Source organism: Trichechus manatus, unplaced genomic scaffold, assembly GCF_000243295.1.
Source record: "Trichechus manatus latirostris isolate Lorelei unplaced genomic scaffold, TriManLat1.0 scaffold00163, whole genome shotgun sequence".
Classification (NCBI taxonomy): Eukaryota; Metazoa; Chordata; class Mammalia; order Sirenia; family Trichechidae; genus Trichechus; species Trichechus manatus.
In genome coordinates, this window is record NW_004444099.1 from 2915534 (window position 1) to 2938289 (window position 22756).

General features: G+C 38.0%; 1 protein-coding gene across 1 annotated transcript in view; it reads left to right on the plus strand.

The window, feature by feature from the left end:
• The window catches only part of CTNNA3 (catenin alpha 3), a 1802815-nt gene that overhangs the window by 71039 nt on the left and 1709020 nt on the right, over positions 1–22756 (plus strand). The window contains exons 3-4 of the mRNA XM_004386410.1: positions 2847–3013; positions 17758–17877. Coding sequence (XP_004386467.1) covers positions 2847–3013; positions 17758–17877 — 287 coding nt within the window. The remainder of the gene's footprint in view (positions 1–2846; positions 3014–17757; positions 17878–22756) is intronic.

Consider the following 22756-nt stretch of genomic DNA (forward strand, 5'->3'; position numbering starts at 1 on the left):
CATTCATCTTCTCCTTCAAGTTGGTGTTCGATATAATTCTTCATCCTTCCTTTTGATGCTCTTGGTTCCAGAATTGTCATCTGTATCTGTTTCACTTGGTATCTTGGATCTTTGCTGTAGAGGGATTGCATGGTGCATCTGACTAAGCCGCCATCTTAGGCTGTCTCTCAGAACAGTAGATGTTTGTTGAAAAAAAGTTGAGTAATGTTTATTTACATATTCATTTAGTGGTGTAGAGCCAATGTATTGAATATATGCAATAGAGTAGGCACTGTTCTGGGCCCTGGGATACTGTGGTCAATAGGACCAGTGAAGCCCTTGATCTCACCGTGGTCCAGCAGAGAAGACAGGCTTTGATACAAGTCATGAAATAGATGATGAGGAGGGATTATGAACGAGTTCCATTCCTAAATCTGTGTTTAGTTGAATTTATATGTAAATCAGACAGTTAGGTATGGTTTGTATCTAACAGCAGTTAGTAAACTTTTGTCTTAGTATATGGTACATAGTATACCTTATAAAAAACATTAAAGAAACACTTCCAGATACACTAAAACATCTTTAATGTAATAATACAGTAATAATAATAATAATAATGTTTTGATATGCATCACAAAGTAGCACCTGTTTGTTATTATGAACCACTGTATGTACCTCGAATTTTTAATATAATAGGCTTTATGGGGGTTGGTTCATAACTACCAGTTGTACAAAAGTCAGATGTTTGTAACCTGTGGACTGCCTGTACCTAGAAAGTAACTTGCCTCAGTAATGGAGATCTAATGCTTCACAGAGGAAGTGATGTTTAAGTTGCGACCAGAATTATGAGATGAAACCAGCTGTAAAGGATTGGGAGTATTGGAAGGCCCAGTAATGGAAAGCTTACTTACTGCACCTTTATTAATGTATTCGGGAGTGATTTTTTTTTTCCCTCCCAGCAGTGCTACCTGGCTGACTCTTCATGGTATTACTTTAATGGAGGCAGAGACTTTAATAGTTGTTTAAATTATTTTTTTCTGAGTATGGCTTTTCAGCCAATTGTTCAACATTCCAACATTTTTAAAGTCAAGAACACATAACTCTCTATTGATATACATTTTGTTTTAGTGTATGAAGTCAAAGACAATATTCTACAAGGCTATTATAATTTTCCAATTCAGAATCCTGACAAGAAAAGAGAATATTTTTTGTGGGAATTCATCTGCTTCCTAAATCTCGGAGGTCAGTTTAAGTTTTCACAATCTCCTAGCAGCAGTTCTAATTTGTAGGGAAGCACATAAAAGTCACCCATTTACTGGTCTTAAAAATTTACCATTTCTACTGGAAATTTCCTGAAAAATCATAGGTAATAAGAATCCCCCAGTGGCGCAAATGATTAAGCGCTTGACTACTATCCAAAAGGTTGGTGATTCCAACCCACCCAGAAGCACCTTGGAAGAAGGGCCTGTTGATCTGTTTTCAAAGGTCACAACCTTGAAAACACTATGGAGCAGTTCTACTCTGCACACATGGGATCTCCATGAGTCAGACTCTACTAGATGGCAACTGGTTGGTTAGAGTTGGGTATCAATAAAATGTAACTATGCAAGCATTATAAGGAATAACAATACTAGCTAATCAAGTGTTTACTAAATACCAAGCACTGCCTTTATTTAGTCTTCATAAAAATGTAGGTATTATTATTACTAGCTCCACTTACAGATGAGTAAAATGCATCATAAAGAGGTTAAGTGACTTGTTCAGAGTAGCAGGGCACTGAACCAGGCAGACTGGTCATCTATATCCCAATGTGAAAAGAATAGTAAGTGAAAAGAACAAGTTGTAGAAAGTTTAAATAGTATCATACCATACGTGAAAAGGATGTGTATGTATGTTATCTTCTATATTTATATTTTCCATTTATGACATGTATGATATCTATGTGTTTTCTTATAACATGTAAAATCATCTATCTATCTATCTAGCTATTGGCTGGATTCAGAGAAAATTTCACTATAGATATATAAGAGCTGAAGGGTGGGTATTTCAGGGGTTAGTATACAAAATTTTTTTCTTTTTTATTTGGTACTGTAAATTTTTTATATAATGTTTTTATAATAAAACACGTTTAAATTAAACTTAAATAATTGTGGATGTTGTAATTCTCTAACAATTACGTTACTGGAAGGAGGGAGGGAGAATTTTCATTTTATGCCTTTCTGAACTATGAACTTCTAAAAATAAATGAGTATACATTACTTTTGTAATAAAATATATTTTACATGAAAAAACTTTAAAAATAGCAGACATGATATTTCTCTAACAATTATGTACTATGAAGTATCATTATTTCTATGACTAAGCATAGGCTGTAGTTTATTATATTGCTAGTTTAGGATAAATCTGCCTATGTTAAACTTTTATCAGAGAGTTGCTGTCTTATTATCTTAAAGGCTGGCGCTTGTCTAACATCCATTGGATTGGAAAGTAACTCAGTGAAGATTTACCTTATTTTTATAAACAGGATTGTTTCCAGCTGAAGTCTTAGTAATGAAACTTTCACAACAAACGAGAGTCAGCCAATGCAGAAGTTGACAGCAGTTTTACTAGATGGTGCTAGTCAGCTGAGCACAGTTTTCTTGCAGGAAGATGGTCTCATGCTTCTTAAATTCCAGACCATTTATCAAAAACAAATGTCAGTTTGACACTACATTGTTAATTAAGAGGCGATATTCTAGTGCCAACGGACAGTATTTTAATATTATGCTTAGTCATTGAATGTGCTTGGAATTAGGTTGGCTGATAAGTGTTGAAATAAGCATAGCTGAAACTGACAGTATAACTTATTTGGGGATTGTGTTTTTCAGGTGAAGCTCTGAAAGTATCAGCTGAAAGATTTACAGATGACCCCTGTTACCTCCCGAAACGGGAGGCTGTGGTTCAAGCCGCCCGCGCCTTGTTGGCTGCAGTGACTAGACTCCTTATCCTTGCGGACATGATTGATGTCATGTGTCTCTTGCAGCACGTGTCAGCTGTAAGTAAAAGATGACCTCATTTACCTTGGCATTGTTCTCACTTCTAATTCCATTTTATGAACCTGGCATCAATCCTAGTGCATCCCAGCCTCACCCTCGTTTCTTAACATGACCCATCAGAAGCTGACTGGATAGAATTGTGAAGACTAACGTATTCCTCAGGAGAACTAAGCCAGAATTTAGTTCTAAAGCTAGTGGCAAATTGAAAAACGAGATGGCTTACTGATAAGGAAATGGCTGGGACAAAGTTCTAGGCTTTTGACCATTTAAGTTATTATGCCCTATGTGATTATAATTTCTTATGGCTATAAGATATACATAAATTGTTTATCATCTTTCTTTGCACTTTCTTGTATTTCTCCTCCAAATTATGAATGATTTGAGAAAGTGAATCTTTAAAGCTTAAGACATTTGGAAGTTTATCCCAGTTTGTAAAGGATTACTATTTTGCCAGCTCCTTTTGATCCAAGATAAACAGTGTGTTTGTAGGTGGTCTGTGATATCTATAGTAATCCATTATGAAAAATGTATGAATGGATTTAATATGAGTAAAGAGTATATGTTAACTAGGAGATAACGAAGGCAGTAAGATATCCTGCTTGCTTTGTTTTGTTAGACAAATCCATGTAGCACAGTTTGAATAGAAAGAGAATTTTATTGAAGCTTTTTTTTTACTTAATTTATTTAGTTTGACCGAGTCATTAAGTTTGCAAAGAACATCTTGGAATGTCTGCTTTATCTCCTGCTTTAAGTAGAACCCTTATACTTCTGTCCATAAATACATCTGTGTTTTCTTTAAGGCGCCTGTTGATTGTAATATTACTACTCCATTAAACAAATGACCTTCTTGTCAAAATCATTTTCTCTAATTGCTAAGCTAAACCTATCTTTCCATCTTTATCTTACTCACTATTGCTTATTTTAATACTAAAGAAGAGTGACCCTCCCTTTGTACTTTTATATTCTCTTCTTTTGATAGCTTTTTAGTGTAAAAAAACCAATTTAACACTTTTTTCCTTTTGTTTTGCTTAAGTAGCTTTTTAGGAAAGAGATTAGTTCTCATCACCAGCTATCTACTAGTAGGTTTGTAGGTGAGATAGTCGAACGACAGTTCTTGCTGTTACTTGGTTATTGGTTTGTTCTATAACCTTAGACAAATTCCTAAACATTTCTGAGATATGTTTTCCTTATGTGTGAACACAGACACTAATAAATGCTGGAAACAAGGAATAGTTATGAAAGACTAAGTGCCAAGTAATTCCTAGTTCTAATGACCCACTATTTCCTATGTTCAGACTGTAGATTTGTTGAGATAAAACATAATGAGGGCTTTTGTAAGGTAAAAATTGCCAGCTTCACAATCAATAAAGAGGTATTTGTTTATAAAGACCACAACCACCTTCACTGCCATTTCAATTGGTGCCAGTTAAGTGCTAGGCACAGTGGTAGGTAATTCACACATATTCATTCAACTGAAGCAGGAGGTTAAGTGTAGGTCAGACAAAAACAAAGTAACACGTTTTGCAATTAAAAATATAGTTAGTATTTATTTTTTTTTGTAATGTGCCAGGCACTTTGCTGATGAAATTAGCTCCTTTAATTCAATCCTCACAACCTTATAATTATCATTCCTATTTTACAGATGGGATAATTGAGGTGCATTGAATTTAAGTAACTTGCTCAAGGCAATAGGAAAAAACACACACACACACACAACTTTTGAAATTTAGTACTCCAAGGGTGAGAACAACTTTTACTACAAATAGCTTTTAGAAGTGTTTAGATAAGTTCACAGGCCTACAGTAGATTATTAAATATCAGTACCGAACTATCTCAAACTTGTCGATGCCTTTGTCAGAGTCTGATCTTGGGCTAGATTTTTAAACTATTTACGAAGTATGTACAGTACAACAACGATACGTCGTCAATGAAAAAGAAAATGACATCTTACAAAAGAGAAAGGAAGACCTTTTGTGGTAAATTGTGATAATTTTTCATTCTTTCATCCTTATGAAAAGTTTGTATTTGAATTTTATCAGCTCAATTCTTTTCAATTCACATAGAATGAAGACAAAATAATTTTTTTGAAATCATTAAGAATTATTTACTCTAACATTTTCTCAACAGTATTCTGCAGAACCTGTCTTATAAGTATGCATCATGAAAAATATTGTTTTGAGAGGTCAGTGCTGAACACAGAAGTTCCCTTTGAATAGCTAAAAAATGTATTCTGGCAAAATATACATAACAAAACATTTGCCATTTTAACCGTTTTTAATGTACATTTCAGTAACATTAATTACATAAACCATGTTGTGAAACCATCACCGCTGTACATTTCCAAATGTTTTTCATCACCCTAAACCAAAACTCGGTACCCTTAAGTAATAATTTCTCATTTCCTCCTCCCCCAGGCCCCTAGTAACCACTAATAAACTTTTGTCTCTATGCATTTGCATATTCTAGGTATTTCAGATAAGTGAAATCTTACAACATTTGTCCTTTTGTGTTTATTTCACTCAGCATAATGTTTCTAAGGCCCATCCATATTGTAGCATATTAGAACTTCGTTTCCATTTATGGCCAAATAATATTCTATTGTATGTATATACCACATTTTGTGTATCCATTCATCTGTTAAAGGACACTTGGGTTGTTCTCCTTGAATATTTTTGATGCAGATTAGCACGTTAAAGTAGGTAAGAAATATTTCAGCAGAGAAATCTTCACTTTGCTTAATCCAGAGTTTTCTATTTTTTTAAAAAATTTTTTTAACCCTAGAACTCTTCTATGATAGCCTGGAACTTTCTCAGAGTGTATCTTGGGAAGTATTGCTTTAGATATTTTTTTTGTAATGTTTATGGTTATATTAAATTTCTACTTGGAATCAAAAGAATCATGGTGGAGAAAAGTCAGTGTCCTCATAATCTAATATTTTACCTGAAGTAGATAGACTTTCTTCTACCATGTGCAATATATACAGCTGTCTTACAATATACATGATTGCTAACAATGAATCAGTTCTGTGAGACAGTGAACCCTATTTTGGACAATTCTGATTGTTGGAGACATTTTCCTCAAACTGAGCTTAAAGCTGCCTCCCTACTATTCCCATCCATTGCTTCCAGGTTTGTTTTCTGGAGCAACGTAGAATCAAAGCAATAGTAGAAGGCATTTTTCCTTTTTCTTTCAAAAACTGATTATTACTCTTAGGACTTCCCTATGTCTTCCCTTATCTAGGTTAAACATTCCTTGACCCTTAACCATTCCTTGCATGACAACTCTGAATACTCTAGAATTTCTCTGTCTTTTTAAGTTGGCTATGTCACTTTGTATGGCTTTTAGTTTCCTGCTGAAATTTTTGATCTTGACTTTGATCTGCTTGAACATGGTGAACAAAGTTCTTTCATGGTCAGAGTTTGAAAACTCCTGTTCTGGACTCTGGGTGTCTGCTTCTGCTTTTTGTCGGTTTTCACTCATTGTGTCTTGTTCTCATGTGAATGATCATTTCTGATTGTGTGCTGAACATCGTCTCTCCTGCAGCTCTTTTCAGGAAAGTCCTTACTCTTTTATTAGCTCTTTCATGTTTTTAAGATGACGTATTTTTATATTTCATCAAGCATTGTTTGTTTTCTTCATCACAAAGATTGGATTGAATTGCTAATTTGCTATCACAAGAAATACCAAAACCCATTGCCATTAAGTTGTTTCGGACTCATAGTGACCCTGTAGGACAGAGTAGAACTGTCTCATAGGGTTTCCAAGGAGCGGCTGGTGTATTTGAACTGCTGACCTTTTGGTTAGCAGCCTGAGCTCTTATCCACTGCGCCACTATGACTCCATCACAAGAAACAGAAGTCCCTAAATCATCTCTGTAAATCCTTTTCTATGTGTATTCTAGATTGTAGGTAACTCCCATAAAATGTGGCATCTTGGAATCAAAACAAAACTCTCTGATGTGAACATTGGGTAGTATAATCAGACAATTATCTCCCTGATTTGATGTCTAACATTATCTAACCTGTTATGGTAGCATTGTTGTTCTATTGATTCATATTGATTTTGTGATCACTAAAACCTCCAAGTCTCTGATTTCAAACTACTCTTAATCCAGGCCTTTTTCATCTGATACTAGTTTTATTATTTTACATGCAAATGTTACATTTATACTCACTGAACTTTATCTTAATTCTGGCTTTTTTTGGTTACAGTTCATGCAGATCTTTTTGACTCTTGGTTTTGTCTTCCCCTTCTAACCTAGTGTCATTTTCAAATTTCTTAATCAAAATCATTGATGTAAAAATGTTCAGTAACATGTGAAACAGTATCATATCTTCTTTTCAGATAATACCAATCAAATACCAGCACACTTTGAGTAAGTTACTGAAGTGAGCTCATGCATGCTTTGTTGGGCTAATATTTAAACCATGTTTCTTTATTTCACCCTCAAGCATTTTCTCAAAGGCTTTCCTGAAATCAAGATATATTGTCTGTGGCATCGTGAATTTATCAGTCTAGTAACCCCAGTTATAAAGGAAATGAGGTTAGATTGGCATGACTTACTCTTAATAAACGTATGAGAGCTCTAGGTGACCATTGCTTATTTGCTTTTCTTTTTCTTTTCTTTTTTTTGTACTTCATTTTCCAATTACTCACGATTCACTTACTTATGGTTGTAAACTAGTGTTCTGCTGGGATCTCCTTGCCCTTAAGATCTAGACATAATTGGCTTGAACCCTTATTCCATGTTCTGTCAGCTATAATGTTCTCCCCAAGGTTTCTGCAAATTCCCTGAGGGCTCATATTCTCTGGGTCACCTCTGGCTCCAAGCTTTTACTTCCACTGAATTGCTCTAGTTTATGGATTGTCTTTTTATCCCTATTCTACATTACGTTCATCCAAATTAGAAGTTGGCCTTTCCCCCTTGATTTAACACACACACACACGCACACGCACACACACACACATACACACACACACACACACTCACAGACACACCTCAATTCTTCCAGACAAGGCATATCTTTGTATATGGCAAATCTTACAGAAACTCTGGGGAGATGGAATGGAGGGGGTTTTATATTATAGCAGTATATTATAAGCAGCTTCAATTTGAATACATATTAGAAATCTTAACAATCTTTTAGCCACTTTACCTCATTGCTGTCTCATCTCCCTTCTCCCTATCTATTCTCCTTTGGTCTCCCTCACACCCCTAAATTCCTGTTCATTTAAATGCAGTAAAGAGTTGCTACGACTCACCACCCCACTTCGCTTCTGCTAATTTATGCTAGTCTTTGACGATCACTATCCACCTTAAATTACTTCAGATATACTTAAATGTTGTTGTTGGGTGCTGTGGAGTCAATTCCGACTCATAGAAACCCCGTGTGTGTGTGTGTGTGTGTGTGTGTGTGTGTGTGTGTGTGTGTATACATACATATATACACACACATATATATGAACACACACATACACATATATACATGTATACACATATATGTGTACACCCGGTATATATGCATATATATGTGTATACTTACACATGTATATCATACTGTATAATAATTAATTATAGTTTTTTTTGAGGTGAGAGGGCATCCAGTTTGAAGATACAAATTTCTTTTTTTGGGACACACAATTTGCTTTCCGGAGAAGTGGGCTACCTTTTTATTTCTTGCCCTTGTTTGAAATACAGTGTACAAAGGTCTGTCCTTCCTTCTCATCTTATCTTTATATTTCATGCAAACCTCTGCACCGCACCGAAGAATTCCTCTGCTACCACAATGTTGCCTTTGGTGCCTTACCCTTTTCTCCTTTATGATGACTTTTTCCAAATAACAGAATTTCTTTTTATACTTATTAAGGTATATTTCCTTTTAGATGTCAGGTAAGTGAGATATTAGTCTCCTTTTGATTAATAGTCTGGATCTACACATTTCCTGATCTCTTTATGTTTCCTTATCTTTTCACTGAGACTGCCTCTAGAGATGCAATTATGACAGAGCATTTACCAGGACATAGACTGAGACCATCAACTAGTGCAAACATGGGTCACCAAGCAACTCTCAGTGGGATAGGTACAGCCCAACAGCACAGAGTTACTGTATGATTAAATGCATTCACGATTCCTGACTTGGCAGTTTTAAAGGTATCTAGTTCCTTTAGGAAATGCATGTTTTCTTCTGGGGGCAGCATGTCCAACTCTAAGGGAGAGCAGAGAAAAAAGTGAGAAAAGGCAATTTGGTTTTATTGCCACCATTGCTCATAATTTTCTGTGGGAATTTATGTTACAAAATTTATCTCAAATTTTTCAGCCTTCTCTGAACAATTGATACTTCTCAGAATTCCACATCCTATTTTATTGGCATCTGAATTTTATAAGGGTTAATTTTATTTGAGAGAAAATTGGCTTGGGTGTCTCCTGCTTTTTCTAGGGGTCAGAACAATATGGGGGAGAACATGGCTTTTGGCAGCAGGGAGACTTTGTTTGACTCCTAGCTCAGTCATCTATTAACTGGGTGACTTTGGGAAAGTTAAAAATCTGTGGGCCATGGTTTCTTTGTCTGAGCTCTAGGGTTAATAAAACCTACTCTGAACATGTTGAAAGGTCTTGTGGAGATTAAATGAGGTAGTATATAAATTTCCTGGTAACTATTGTTATTTTTATGTGCAGCCAAGTTGGTTCTGGCTCATAGCGACCCTATATGACACAGTACAACCGCCCCATAGGGTTTCCTAGGCTGTAATCTTCTTTCCCTCTGGGTGAGTTCAGGCTGCCAGCCTTTTGGTTAGCAGCGGAGGGGCTTAACCATTGTGCCACTAGGGCTCTTTTATTCCTGGTAACTAGTAGATGATAAATAAATGTAAGTTCTCTTCCACCTTCCCTCCTTCCCCCACCCCATCTTTCCCCACTATGATACCTTGCTACCACTTTCTGGCCCTTGCATGCAATGCTGTACTTTTTCCTAAAAATGAAGTGAAGTATGTTTGACCCTGTGTTGAACAAACATTTCCAACTTTTTTCACTCATCATACTTACTTTTTAACAGACCAGTGTCATTATAGGAAATGGGTTCTGTATTTAATAACTCCTTATGTCAAATACATATTTAACATTTGCTACATAAATTGTTATAAAGCATTCATAAATTGAATGATTATGAATATTTTTTATAATATTGACAGAAAACCATATATCACCATATTCATAGCTGAGACTTTTTTGAGGCCACCCCCTATTGTTAAAAAGCAAGTGTGTACCAGCAAAAAGACTTTCCAAAACTTTTTATTATTAAAAATGTGAGCAATCTATAAGTGGAGAAATTACTGTATAATTAAGAGCCATTGGCAGCTGTCTATATTCTACAGAAGACCTTAGACAAAATATGCAAAGACATATAAAGCTTAAAAACAAAAGTGAGCCCCCAAACTGGGTATGCAAGATGGAACAGGAGATAGAAGCAATGGAGACACATAGGGCGCACTTGCTGGATTTGTGCTCAATTTATAATGAAAACTTGAAGGAAGAAGGAAATTTAAATATGTTTATTATTTTTTAAAGGGACCAACATCATTCCAGTTAGCTCTGATTTGATTAATTCATACATCCATTCATCCAGCAGACAGTTATTTTTTGTGTTCCTGCTGTGTGTCGGTCATTATACTGTATGCAAAGGATTCAGGCACCGTGGGCTTGTTCTCCTGGAGTTTATGGACTAGACAAGAAGTAAATTAACAGTAAGACAAGCTACTATGTTAGAAGTTGGCACAAAGTGTTATGGAGCATGGTGGAAAGTGTATCAAAGGAGAGTTTTTGAATAAGTGATGCCTGGCTGGGTTTGAAGAAAGCGTTAACTAGACAGAGAAGGTGGTGGAGCAGAAGACGTTTTAACTGGAGGGAACAGTATGACATGTTCAAAGACCTGTAATACTTCTGAATGTTTGAGATGAAGGGTGATGGTGGAGGAGGAACAGGAGTGGAAGCTGGAGAGGCAGACATAAATCTGCTCATGAGGAGCCTATGTTTTAAGTTAAAAAATTGAATTGTAGTCTGAAAGCTAAGGGGGAACCATGAAAGAATCTTAAGCAGGGAAATGATGTAAGCAGTTTTGCACTTTAGGATCATTACTCTGGCAGCCATCGGCGAGGAGTAGGAGGGCAGAGTGGAGGTAGAGAGGCCAGTGAAGAAGAGGCTGATGCAGCCATCTGGTTGTGAAATGAGGGGCCTGGGGTGGGGAATGAATGAGAGAAATGAAGGAGGAACACTCTACGATTTGGAAAGTGATTGGAGTTCATTCTGAGGAAAAGGGGAACATTAAGAGGACCTCCAGGGTTCTGGTTGGGTATTGACGATGTTGAGTTGCCACTTACATAGAGGAAAGGCAGTTTATGGGTTTTAGACGCATCAGATTGAGGGACATATGAGAGAGAGTAAGGTCCGAGGTTCAAAACCACCAGCAGCTCCGTGGGAGACAGATGTGACAGTGTGTTTCTGTAAAGATTTACAGCCTTGGAAACCCTATGGGGTCACTATGAGTCAACTCCGTGGCAGTGGGTTTGGTTGGTTTTTTGGTTTGAGAGATAGTAGATACTAAAAAATATGTGTTGAGCTCAGGAGAGCAAGTAAGGCAAGAGATAGATTTAGAAAGCTTCAGGAAGTCAGCATTAGAATGAAGAACAGGTTTGTATGACATCACTTAGGGAAAATTTACAGTGTGAACTAACATCTTTGAGGCAGTGTGGTTCAGTGGAAGGCTCACTGAATGAAGAATCAGTAAATAAGTTTGTGTTCAGGTTTGGCTCAGAAGAAATGAATTACATAGTTTCTATTCACTCAGTCTTTTGATGCCTGTACTTTCTCATTAAAAACGGTTATGAGAGGACTTTTTAAAAAGAGCTTTATTGAAGTATAATTTATATACCATAAAATCAACTCAAAGTGTACAATTCAGTGATTTTTAATAATTTACAGAGTTGTGCAGTCATCATCATAATCTAATTTTAGAACATTTCCATCATCCCCACCCTTTGGATCTCATTCCCATTTGTTGTCGTTCCCTGTTTCCTCCCAGATTTGCTGATAGGAGTAACAACAGGAAAGAATTTTTAAAGGTTAAAATATCTAAATAAATGTCTCTATGTCTTAGAGTGTCTAGCTCAAGTGTCTTGCACAGAGATGATAGCCAGTACGCAGTTATTGAACTTATTGAATACTTATCGGCCACTGAAAGGTGTTATAAGTTTAATGACAATGGTGTCTTACAGTTTTATGGAACTTTTAATTTATAAAGTAGTAAAGGCCTGGAGATCTACTTTCAAAAAATCAGCATTGAAAACCCTATGGAGCACAGTTCTACTCTGACATACATGGGGTCGCCATGAATCGCAGTCAACTCAATGGCATCTGGTACTGGTAAATCTGCAAATCTAGATGGTAGCCTGTCTTGGGGCAGGGACTGTTTCTCTAGTTTTCCTCGCTGTTTCTTTCAGGTCTGGTGTATTGCCAAAAAAATTTGTTGCCATCAAGTGGATTCCAACTCATAAAGACCCTGTAGGGCAAAGTAGAACTGCCCCATAGGGTTTCCAAGGAGCTGGTGGATTCAAACTACCGACCTTTTGGTGAACAGCCCAGTTCTTAACCACTGTGCCTCCAGGGCTCCAGGCATATTGCCAGAACCTGGATAAATGTTTGTTGAATGAATATCTTTCATTTTTTTCTCAACTAATTTCACAACAACTTTATAAAGTAAGTAGACAAGGACAATGTTTTGCATTTTGTAGATAACAGAATTGAGGATTGGAATAGTGGTGACTTGTCTAAAGTTATGCAGTTAACAAATGACATAGCAAGGACTTGAATCCAGACTTCAAGATCGGTGTGCTTTCAACTATATAGGACTATTTGTTTTAGATCTTGAACCCAATTTTGTCCTATGTTCTTAACTTCTGTAATCATTCCTTACAGCAGAAAAACCATTTGAGATATGTGTGTATATTTTAATTTTCTGCTTCAGCGGTAAACTTCCTTTTAATGAGTGGTATTATCATCTTGTAAGTTCATTTGGAAAATATGTGTGAAAGTCAATGGATTAAGTTTAGAGAAATGAAATATTTTTTTTCCTCCATAATGCTTAATTTTCTGTTGCTCTGTGGTCGCCATATTTAAGTTAGATTAGCCATTTCTTATGCTTAAAACAATTTCTTTTTACTGTAAACATTAATATTTATAGAGCATTGATGCATTGTTCTTTTGACTGCTCGTTCTTTCAGCTTTTGTCTCTAGAATCTTTTGGTATTGTTTCAAACTTGCATTTTAGGGACACTAAGATCACACTTCAGGAGGCCTGGTGGTGCAGTGGTTAAGTGCTCAGCTGCTGACCGAAAGGTTGGCAGTTTGAACCCACCAGCCACTCGCCGGGAGAAAGACGTGGGAGTCTGCTTCAGTAAAGATTACAGCCTGGGAAACCCTATGGGGCAGTTCTACTCTGTCGTATAGGGTCGCTATGAGTCGGAATCGACTTGATGGCAGTGAGTTTTGGTTTTGGTTTAAAATCACACTTAGTGATCCAGTGCTTTCCATCAGGTACTTACTGGATACATTTTGTACACAAAACACTGTGAGTCCGGGATTCTTTTTGTGTGACAAGTGGCACTCAGCACCACAAATGCACTAAATATAAAATAAGAAAAGATGACAACTGTTGAGCTGGCTCTTCTGGAGCCATGCTACTTGATATTTTTTCATTATGGGGGTGAGTAAGCTGCTTGAGCTGTGGAGTTGTTTGAACCTTTCGATCTGACTACAAAAGGAAGCTGGGCACAGGCAGTGAGGGGCAGAGATGCTTTGCTGGCCAGAGCCCTGCTGCATCCTTTCCTGCTGAGTCTGCCAATTCCTTCTTGTTCTCCTGTTCAAATTATGCTATGAATCTACAGTTTTCATCATGTGTAATTTGTATAGAACATTGGCTTAGATTTATTTGAAAATATGTGGTCAGGAAAGAGGAGGAGAAAAAAAAAGTATTTGGGAAGAGCAAAAGCTGAGTCAAACCAGACATTTTCCCTGCTGCCTTATTTATACTTCTCTTTCCTGAAAAACAGATTTTCAGTTATTTTAATGGGAGGTGAGTGATTTTGTTGTCTTGTTTGGTGGGCTGGTATTATTATTATTCTTTCCTAAAGATCACAACATTCTGATCTGCAACGGATCATGGAGATAGCACAGGAATGAGCAGCGTTCCATTTCTTTGGGCTTGGGTCACCGTGAGTTGGGGGCCAATTCAATGGCAGCTAATGACAATCACAACAGAAGGAATTGGATGAGAAAAAAACGCTATGAAGATGTTCACAATGGTTACTTTTATGGTGAGGGTTGGGCTTAGGGGTATTGGTTGTATCTTCTCATTTCTGCCTTGTCTGCCTTGTGATATACAATAAGGCAGTCAATTAGGACAGAATATGGATTTGTTTCTTAGTTCAGAGGCCATTTTTTCAGTTTCATCATTTTTGGAAAATATCTAGGTTTGCTTTTGGTTCAGATTGATTTATTGGTGAAGTTTTTTTTCTTTTTCTTTTTTTTGTGGGGGAAGGGAGGAGTTTGATTCAGTTCATAATAAGTTAAAAAAATTAATGCAAGATCAACTCAAATTCAACAAAGTATTTCAGGGTTCTTGTCTTATTTAAAATTCTCCCTCAAAACTTTAAGTAGGTAAAATCCAAAAATATTAAAATCTCTTTATTTGATTGCTTTCTTTCCCATCTTATCGCCAGCTAAAAAGATCATTTATTTTGAGAAATAAATATGATGAAATTGCAATGCACTGAACTAATGTAGAAAATCGCAAGAGACTCATTTTAATGACAAAAAGCGGTGACCAACTGGAAAGAAAAATTCTCAAACCAAGTCTACATCAAATTTCCTTAAGTAAAATCTGGGCCTCTGTTTAACCATTGTCTTATTTTTGTCTTCTGTACTTCAGCTTCATCTGCAAAGTAAAGTTACTGCTTTTACTCCCCAATGCCCTTAACTGTGTATGTGTGTGTTTAGTGGGTGGGTAGCAGTGGTGGTTTAGTGGTAGTTCAGTGATAGAAGTCTTGCCTACTATGAGGGAGACCCAGATTTGATTCCAGACCAGTGCATGTCATGCGCAGCCACCAGCCACCGTCTATCAGTGGAGGCTCGCATACTTGACAGCAGCTAATAACAACAAGAACAAAGTTAGACTACAGATTGCTTATGACCTCTCTGTGGCAGTTATTGGTTGTTGTAAGTGAAAAAAATCCACTTGAATGAAATAATCAGACTTCTACAGTACTTTGAGATCTTTACTATGAATAAATAGAGGCTATAAGTGCTGATAATGAAAGTTCAAGCTAAAACATCCACATTATGCAAACTCTGACCTTTAGTGGAACATCTCGTGGTGATGTGTCTTTATTGCATTTTCTGCCTTTCTTTTTTGGCCGTAGATAAACTTGGAAGTAACAGTTTTTGTGTTTCTTATTTTGAAGCTTTACAGATATGTTTTACCTAAAGCTCCCATGTGGAGCTATGTAAAGTTCACAAAAATAAACGCGAAGAAGAAATATTTAAGACCTAGAGCTACTATTTTTTAGTGAAGAAAAAGTGTAGGGGATAAAGAATACTTTAGAATTTAAGGGATTGATTGGTAAAATGGCTTGTATTAATGAATAGAGATAATTACTTAAATTGTTGAGAACCTTGAAGCAAAAAACCAAACCCTTTGCTGTCGAGTTGCCTCCAACTCATAGCGACTGTATAGGACAGAGTAGAACTAACTGCCCCATAGGGTTTCCAAGGAGCAGCTCGTGAATTTGAACTGCCGATCTTTGGTTAGCAGCCGAGCTCTTAACCACTGTTTTTTTTTTGGACACAGTAAGAAGGGACCGAATAATGGGCACACCACAGGAATGAACATGCAGCATGATAAATAATATAAAAACCAAACCCAACTTGTTGCCATCGAGTTGATTCTGACTCATAGTGACAGTCACTAAAATTATGTTGAAAGGAACTTGTTCCTATGCGACAAGCGGAGGAAAATGAGCAGACTGTGGCTATGTTTAAGCTGATAGGTAGAATTGGTTTCCATTTAAGGCTCTGAAAATTCTTCCTGTCTTTTGGGGCCCAACGCAGATTCCCTCATGTCTTCTATGTGGCATGAGTCCCTCATTCTTAGTTACTTTTTTGTGTGTTTTTACCAAATGTTACTTTTCTCTCTTTTTCAAACTTTTTTTTTTTTTTTAACCCCTTGCATGAATTCGAGTTCATGATAGATTAATAGAAAGAGCATGAACATTGTAGTCAGACAGACCTGGGTCAAAATCCTTGTTCAATCAAACTTTCCGAGTCCTAGTTTCCTCACTGTAGAATAAGAAGAGAAGAACCCACATGATTTTTGTGAGGATTAAATCAGGAAGCATAGAGTACCTGGAACCGAGCTGGCACTCAGTAAATGTCAGCCTCCTGCCCGTTCGTGAGTTCCATGTCTAGTTTCCCCAGTAGTCTGTAAATTCCGTTAGGGCAGGGAATATGTTTTATTCATTCTGGATACCATTTGCTGTGAAGGCAATTCTGACCCCTTGTGTTGAAGAGTAGAACTGTGCTCCATACGCTTTTCATGGTTGCCACCTTTCAGAAGCAGATCTCCAGGCCTTTCTTCTGAGGCACCCTGAGTAGGTTCAAACCATCAACCTTTCAGTTAGTAACCAAGCATTTGACTGTTTTTTTACCACTCAAGGACTCCTTGCCTTGTGCATAACCAAAAAAATAAAAACCAAACCCATTGCTGTTGTTGAATTGATTCCGACTCATAGTGACCCTATAGGACAGAGTAGAACTGCCCCATAGGGTTTCCAAGGAGCAGCTGGTGGATTTGAACTGCTGACCTTTTAGGTAGCAGCCTAGCTCTTAACCACTGTGCTGCCAGGGCATAGTGGGTACTAAAACATTATTTATCAAATTTAAGTTACTGCCCTGCTGTGGAAGCTTAGCATTATTACTTCCCATTTCTTTTTCCTCTGTCACCTTGGATTGAGATAAGCATGTTGCTTTCATGAAATCAAGGATTTAATTCAGTAGAACACCACTATAATATGACTTATTGCATAGAGCTTGATATAGTAAGGGTCAAATCATTTCCCTGGAAACTGAATTATCTTCTATAAAATCTTATTAGCTTGTCTTATAGCATCCTAGTAATAATGGCGTTCTGGTGTATTTAAGATAGTGAAGTCTCTATCTGTAGAAATCTGTCTAATGGCATACAGTAAGAATATGGGAAATATGGGACATAAAGAGAGAGCAAATGCAAATGTCTTGCAAATGACATTACTTGACATTTTCAATCACTTACCCTGCAAAAAACCCAAAAAACCAAACCCTTTGCTGAAAGTATACATTCACTATATTTTTTTCTTTAGAAGCAGCAGTGTATCCTAAAACATGAAGGTATTTTTAAAAAATGAGTATGTTCTTTTGTTGGCCTGAGGGCTAACCACACTTCTCACTGACATAATAATGTTGGTTGTACTTAGGATGCAGTTGCTAATTCTTTATAATCGTACTTAATTATTTCATTGAAAGGTAATTAGCTAGCATTTGTTAGCTATATATTACGAGGGGAGAAACTGAGGCTCTGTATCCATTATTTCTATGTGTAGCTAGCTGGGAATTTGAGAAATCTATGCGGTTGTCCTAATCTGCTTTCATTTTTAATTGCAGTTTAAAAGGACATTTGAGTCTCTTAAGAATGTTTCCAACAAATCTGACCTCCAGAAGACCTACCAGAAGCTTGGAAAGGAACTGGAAAACCTCGATTATTTAGCCTCCAAACGTCAGCAGGTAGGAGTCAGAGCTTCCTTTGGTGGAGGACGTGAACACTGTAGGCTTCCCGCCGCCCTGCCTGTCAGAGGTTCAGGTGGGTCTCGGGAGCCTTATCTGCTAACAGTTAGGGCAGAAACAGGTTGTGCTGTGCTGACCTGCTGTGTTCACACAGCCTCCTGCAGCGTTCAGTGCAGTCCTTGTTTTCAGATGTGCGCGTCAGGGCTTTCCACCTGTGTCCTTATGTCTCTCTTAAAGAAAGCTCCTGCTGATTTGTGAAAGGTCCACCTCCCCTTTTGACTAGGACACTTCAGTGGCAGAAAGGGAACCTTTAGGATGGCTTGGCCAAATTGCTTTTTTGCTTTTGACAGGGGGACACTTTGAGGAGAAAAATCACACAAAGATCAGGAGAAGGATTTGGGTGTACATAAAAAAAAAAAAAATGAAGGAAAAGAGTCAAGATAAAATGCCACGATGGAACTGATCATTAGATTAGTTTTCTTGTTCGATCTTTGAAAATTAGTAAACATTTGCTAAATGTGGAAGGTCGAAGGAAAATATACCTTACAAATGTAAGTCTTTTTGCCTCCCTGTATAGACCCCAAGATAAATCCAGAGCCCAAATAGACTTTTATAGGGTTGCTTTTTAAAATTAGTACTTTGTAAACCTAGTATTCATGATCATTAAATTCTATGTTTGCAAAATACTCCTTTTCTCATGCTGGATTTGCTCCAGTTTCTTCACAGCCACTAGGTGTCAGGGTTGTCAAGCTTTTGCTTTGATCAACTGTTTATTCCGATCAGAATAGCCAGTTAGATGTTTAAATTAGGTTGCATGAAATTCGGGAATGTGCTCAGTGATGGACAGCATCTAGAAGAATGACTAAGTGGCTGATGTGCACAGCCAGGCACTGAGTCCATTACTTAAGAGAGTCTTTTCTTTGGTGTGGCAACGGATGTGACTTTCTTGTCATGGCCCAATTCCCAAGTTTTGCATCTTTTGCATGGGAGTTTTCAGAGGAGGACTTCCCACACATGGTATGATCTAGAAATATTGGCCTAAGAAGAGAATATTCTGGATCTTGCTCTATCACAGACACTAGATGAGCATATCCCCCCTCCATGATCCTGTTTTCCTAGGAATTATATTTGTTTTGTAGAACATTCTGGGGCAAATGAAATACTATCCATGCACATACTTTAGTTCATAGTGAAAAAAGACACAATATCCATTTAAGTTTTATTATTTTCTTAAAATTAGTGTTGGCCTAGGTGTTAACATTGGTGACAAAGGCAGCCGGTATTACTGAGAGCTACAGTCAGCTCCCTGGTAATGCTGCTTAAAATTCACACTGTGAGTCACTGCTCTGGCCGATGCAATCTTTACTACAGTTTTGTTTCCAAGAGCCATATTTTACCACTGAGGGCTATTTAAGTTGGCAGGCAGTAGTCACTGTCCTCTTCTCTTATCCAATCTCATTAGCACATATTCAGTGATGAGAATCACATGTTCGCTAATTATGAATTAGGAAGAATGTAAATGCTTCAAGGGCAGAACTCTGGGAGACTGGCATTGAGGACAGAGAGGTAAACAGATGGACACATTAGGCATATATATGTCTATGCATGTATGTGTGAATATATAAATCATATATCCAAACCAAAAACCCACTACTGTTGAGTCAGTTCTGACTCACAGAGACCCTGTAGGACAGAGTAGAACTACCCCAGAGGGTTTCCAGGCTGTAAATCTTTACTGAAGCAGACTGCCACATCTTTCTCCTGGGGAGCAGCTGGTGGTTTCAAACTGCTGACCTTCTGGTTGACAGCCGAGCACTTTAACTACTGTGCCACCAAGGCTCCTTTAAATCATATATACTATTTATTAAATGATAACCTGTGCATATGCCACATCATGCTTGGTAAAGTAGAGGGTCAGTGAAAAAGAGGAAGACCCTCAACAAGATGGATTGACACAGTGGCTGCAACAATGGCTCAAGCATCACAATTGTGAGGATGGTGCAAGACCGGGCAGTGTTACATAGGGTCGCTATGAGTTGGAACCGACTTGAAGGCACCTAACAACAACAACAATAAGCCACACAGTGTGATTAATACATTTATGCATTAGCTTATTAAATGCTTATAACAAGACGGTGGGGCTGGTTTTACTAGCCTCATTGTACAGATGAGAAAACAAGAGAATTAAAGAAAACTGGCTTAAGGTCATTGGGGTAATAAGGCATGAAGTTGGGCTTCAACTCTAAATCAGACTGACTCCAAACCTGGGATTTCCCATCCCTCCCAGCTGTCATATTCTTAATATCCGTGCAAGGAGCCAGGCTGGGGGTAATGAAGCGAGGGGCTCTAGGAAGGCAGCGGGAGGGCAATTAGGAGACATCTGAACATGGCAGCTGGTGAGAGCCAGAAGGCCAGTCCTCTCTCCCTCTCTCTTTCCTGTGGATTCTTCAATATATATAAAAACACAAAACGATTTTGAAAGAATATCTTCAGACACTAAGAAAATGTATAAAACTTTATTTTCACCACCTCTTAAGTGTTGTTATGCACAGAAGGCAATGTATTAAACCCAAGGGGACAAATCCTTAATGACAGGGACTTACCCATGCACATGGCATACTGTCAACTCCTTGTCTTACTCATGCTGCTTCATCTATCCCTATAGCTAGTAATCTTTCATTCTTTCTGCCCAGAATAGACAGAAGGGGAATGGGAGGGAGGTGGTAAGAAAGAGAATGATGGTAGCGTCGAAAGAAAGTTAGGGCCCAAAGAGGGATGGAAAAAGAGGGAAAGGAACTTTTAGGGATAAGATAAGAGAACGGAGTGAGGGAAACTAACTTACACTTGGTGTTATACTATATGTGTCTAGTAAATTAAAATATTGATTATTGAAGAATTAAAAGATTTGAAAACAGGAAGGGGGAGAGGAATGCAAGAAAGCATAGTAAATGGGGGAGTTGCCAGAGAATAGCAAAGACAAACTTTGTTTACGTCATTGTTTTGCTTCCAAAGTCAGCAGAGCTTCCTATAAATTTGTAACAGGAACCAAGTACTTTACCCAAAGCCACAGATGAAGTGCAGGGTTCAAAGGGTCAGGACATCAGCCCTTCCCTGACTTCGTGGGATTTGTCTTCTATCTGCCATCCTGCCCTTCTGAAAGCCCTCCAAAACCTATTAAACTCACACTAGAAATATGTTTCTCGTAATGGAAAAGATTCAGGTCACTTTGTAAAATTGCTAATTCAGCAAGGAGACTTTTGCCTTATAAGGTGGAATTCTTGGTGCCAGAAAATTAGTCATCGTTTGTTCACGGGCCCAACCGTATTAAACATTCCTTGTTGTGACAGACGTTAGCCCCATAAGGACAGGGCTCATCTATCACTTTCAACACCGTATCCTTTCCAGTGCTCACAACAGTATCTGGCATATGATAAATGCTCAATAAATACTTGGTGGTGGTGTCATTGCTATGAACAAGGAAGCATGCCAAAAGTTTTGGCCTCAGATTACAGGCTATTAAAATCAGTAGGTCTGCTACACTTTCAAAATTTAGACTGGCATGGACCCTTTGGCTTCCTGGGTGCCAAAGATTGACATGTTGCTCCTGGCTCTATGTATTATTTACACTTCCTCCTAACGGGTTTCATTCTTCTTTCCATTTGTCAAAATGGACACAAAACATCAACGGTACCTTATTCTGAATTACGGATGTCCAGTGAATTGAATTCTTTTAAATTGACTAATGGCATAAGGAGCTTTGGTGGCACAAAGGTTAAGCGCTCAGCTGCCAACTGAAAGGTTGGTGTTTGAACCCACCCCGTGGCTCTGTGGGAGAAAGACCTGGTGATCAGCTCCCATAAAGATCACAGCCTAGAAAACCCTATAGGGCAGTTCTGTGCTGTCACATGGGGTCACTATGAGTTGAAATCCACTTGACAGTACCTAACAACAACAGTGGGGACATTGGTGGTTCAGTGGTAGAATTTTCACCTTCCGTGTGGGAGACCTGGGTTTGATTCCTGGGTAATGCACCTCATAGACAACCACCACCTGTCTGTCAGTGGAGGCTTGCATGTTGTTATGAATCTGAACAGGGTTCAGTGGAGTTTCCAGACTAAGATAGACTAGGAAGAAATGCCTGGCGATCTACTTCCAAAAATCAGCCAGCGAAAAGCCTGTGGATCACAACAGTCTTATCTGCAGCAGATTATGAGGATGGCGCAGGACTCAGCAGTATTTTGTTTCATTATGCACGGGGTTGTCAAGAGTTGGAGTCCGGCTCCATGGCAGCTAACAGCAATGCATTGATTATGATTATTTTCTTTGACTCATTCATTATTTTTTGCTGTCCCTTTCTTTGATATTTTTAAAATTTTTGAGAGATTTCTTTTCCAGTACCAGACAGATCCCTGGAGAGCTTGACTCTATTTTTTCACCTCTCTTCTTTGAGGTTTATTGTACTTTCTTTCCCAGATATGAGCTTACCTATTCCCCACCCCCCCCTTCTTTTTGAGAGTGAATGTTTGTAACTCAGCCTTTCCTCAGGCTGTATTTTAGGTCAGGGCACAGTTATCTCTACATTTTCCACTGTCAGAAAGACTAATGTTGAAAATAGCTTTGATTGGAAAAGGTGAGAGGAGTCTGTGAGAGATGGATGAGTTGGTGGGTTTACCAGAATGAGTCAGCCTGAAGTAAATGGATGACAAAGCAGGATTAACTGGAGAATCTGGAGGCTCTTTCTGTTCTCTTACCTGAATATACAGTTTTGGAGTTTATCTGCTTGGTTGTTGTCGTTCGGTGCCATCTAGTCAGTTCTGGCCCGTAGCAACCCTGTGTACAACAGAAGGTAACACTGCCCAGTCCTGCGCCATCCTCACAA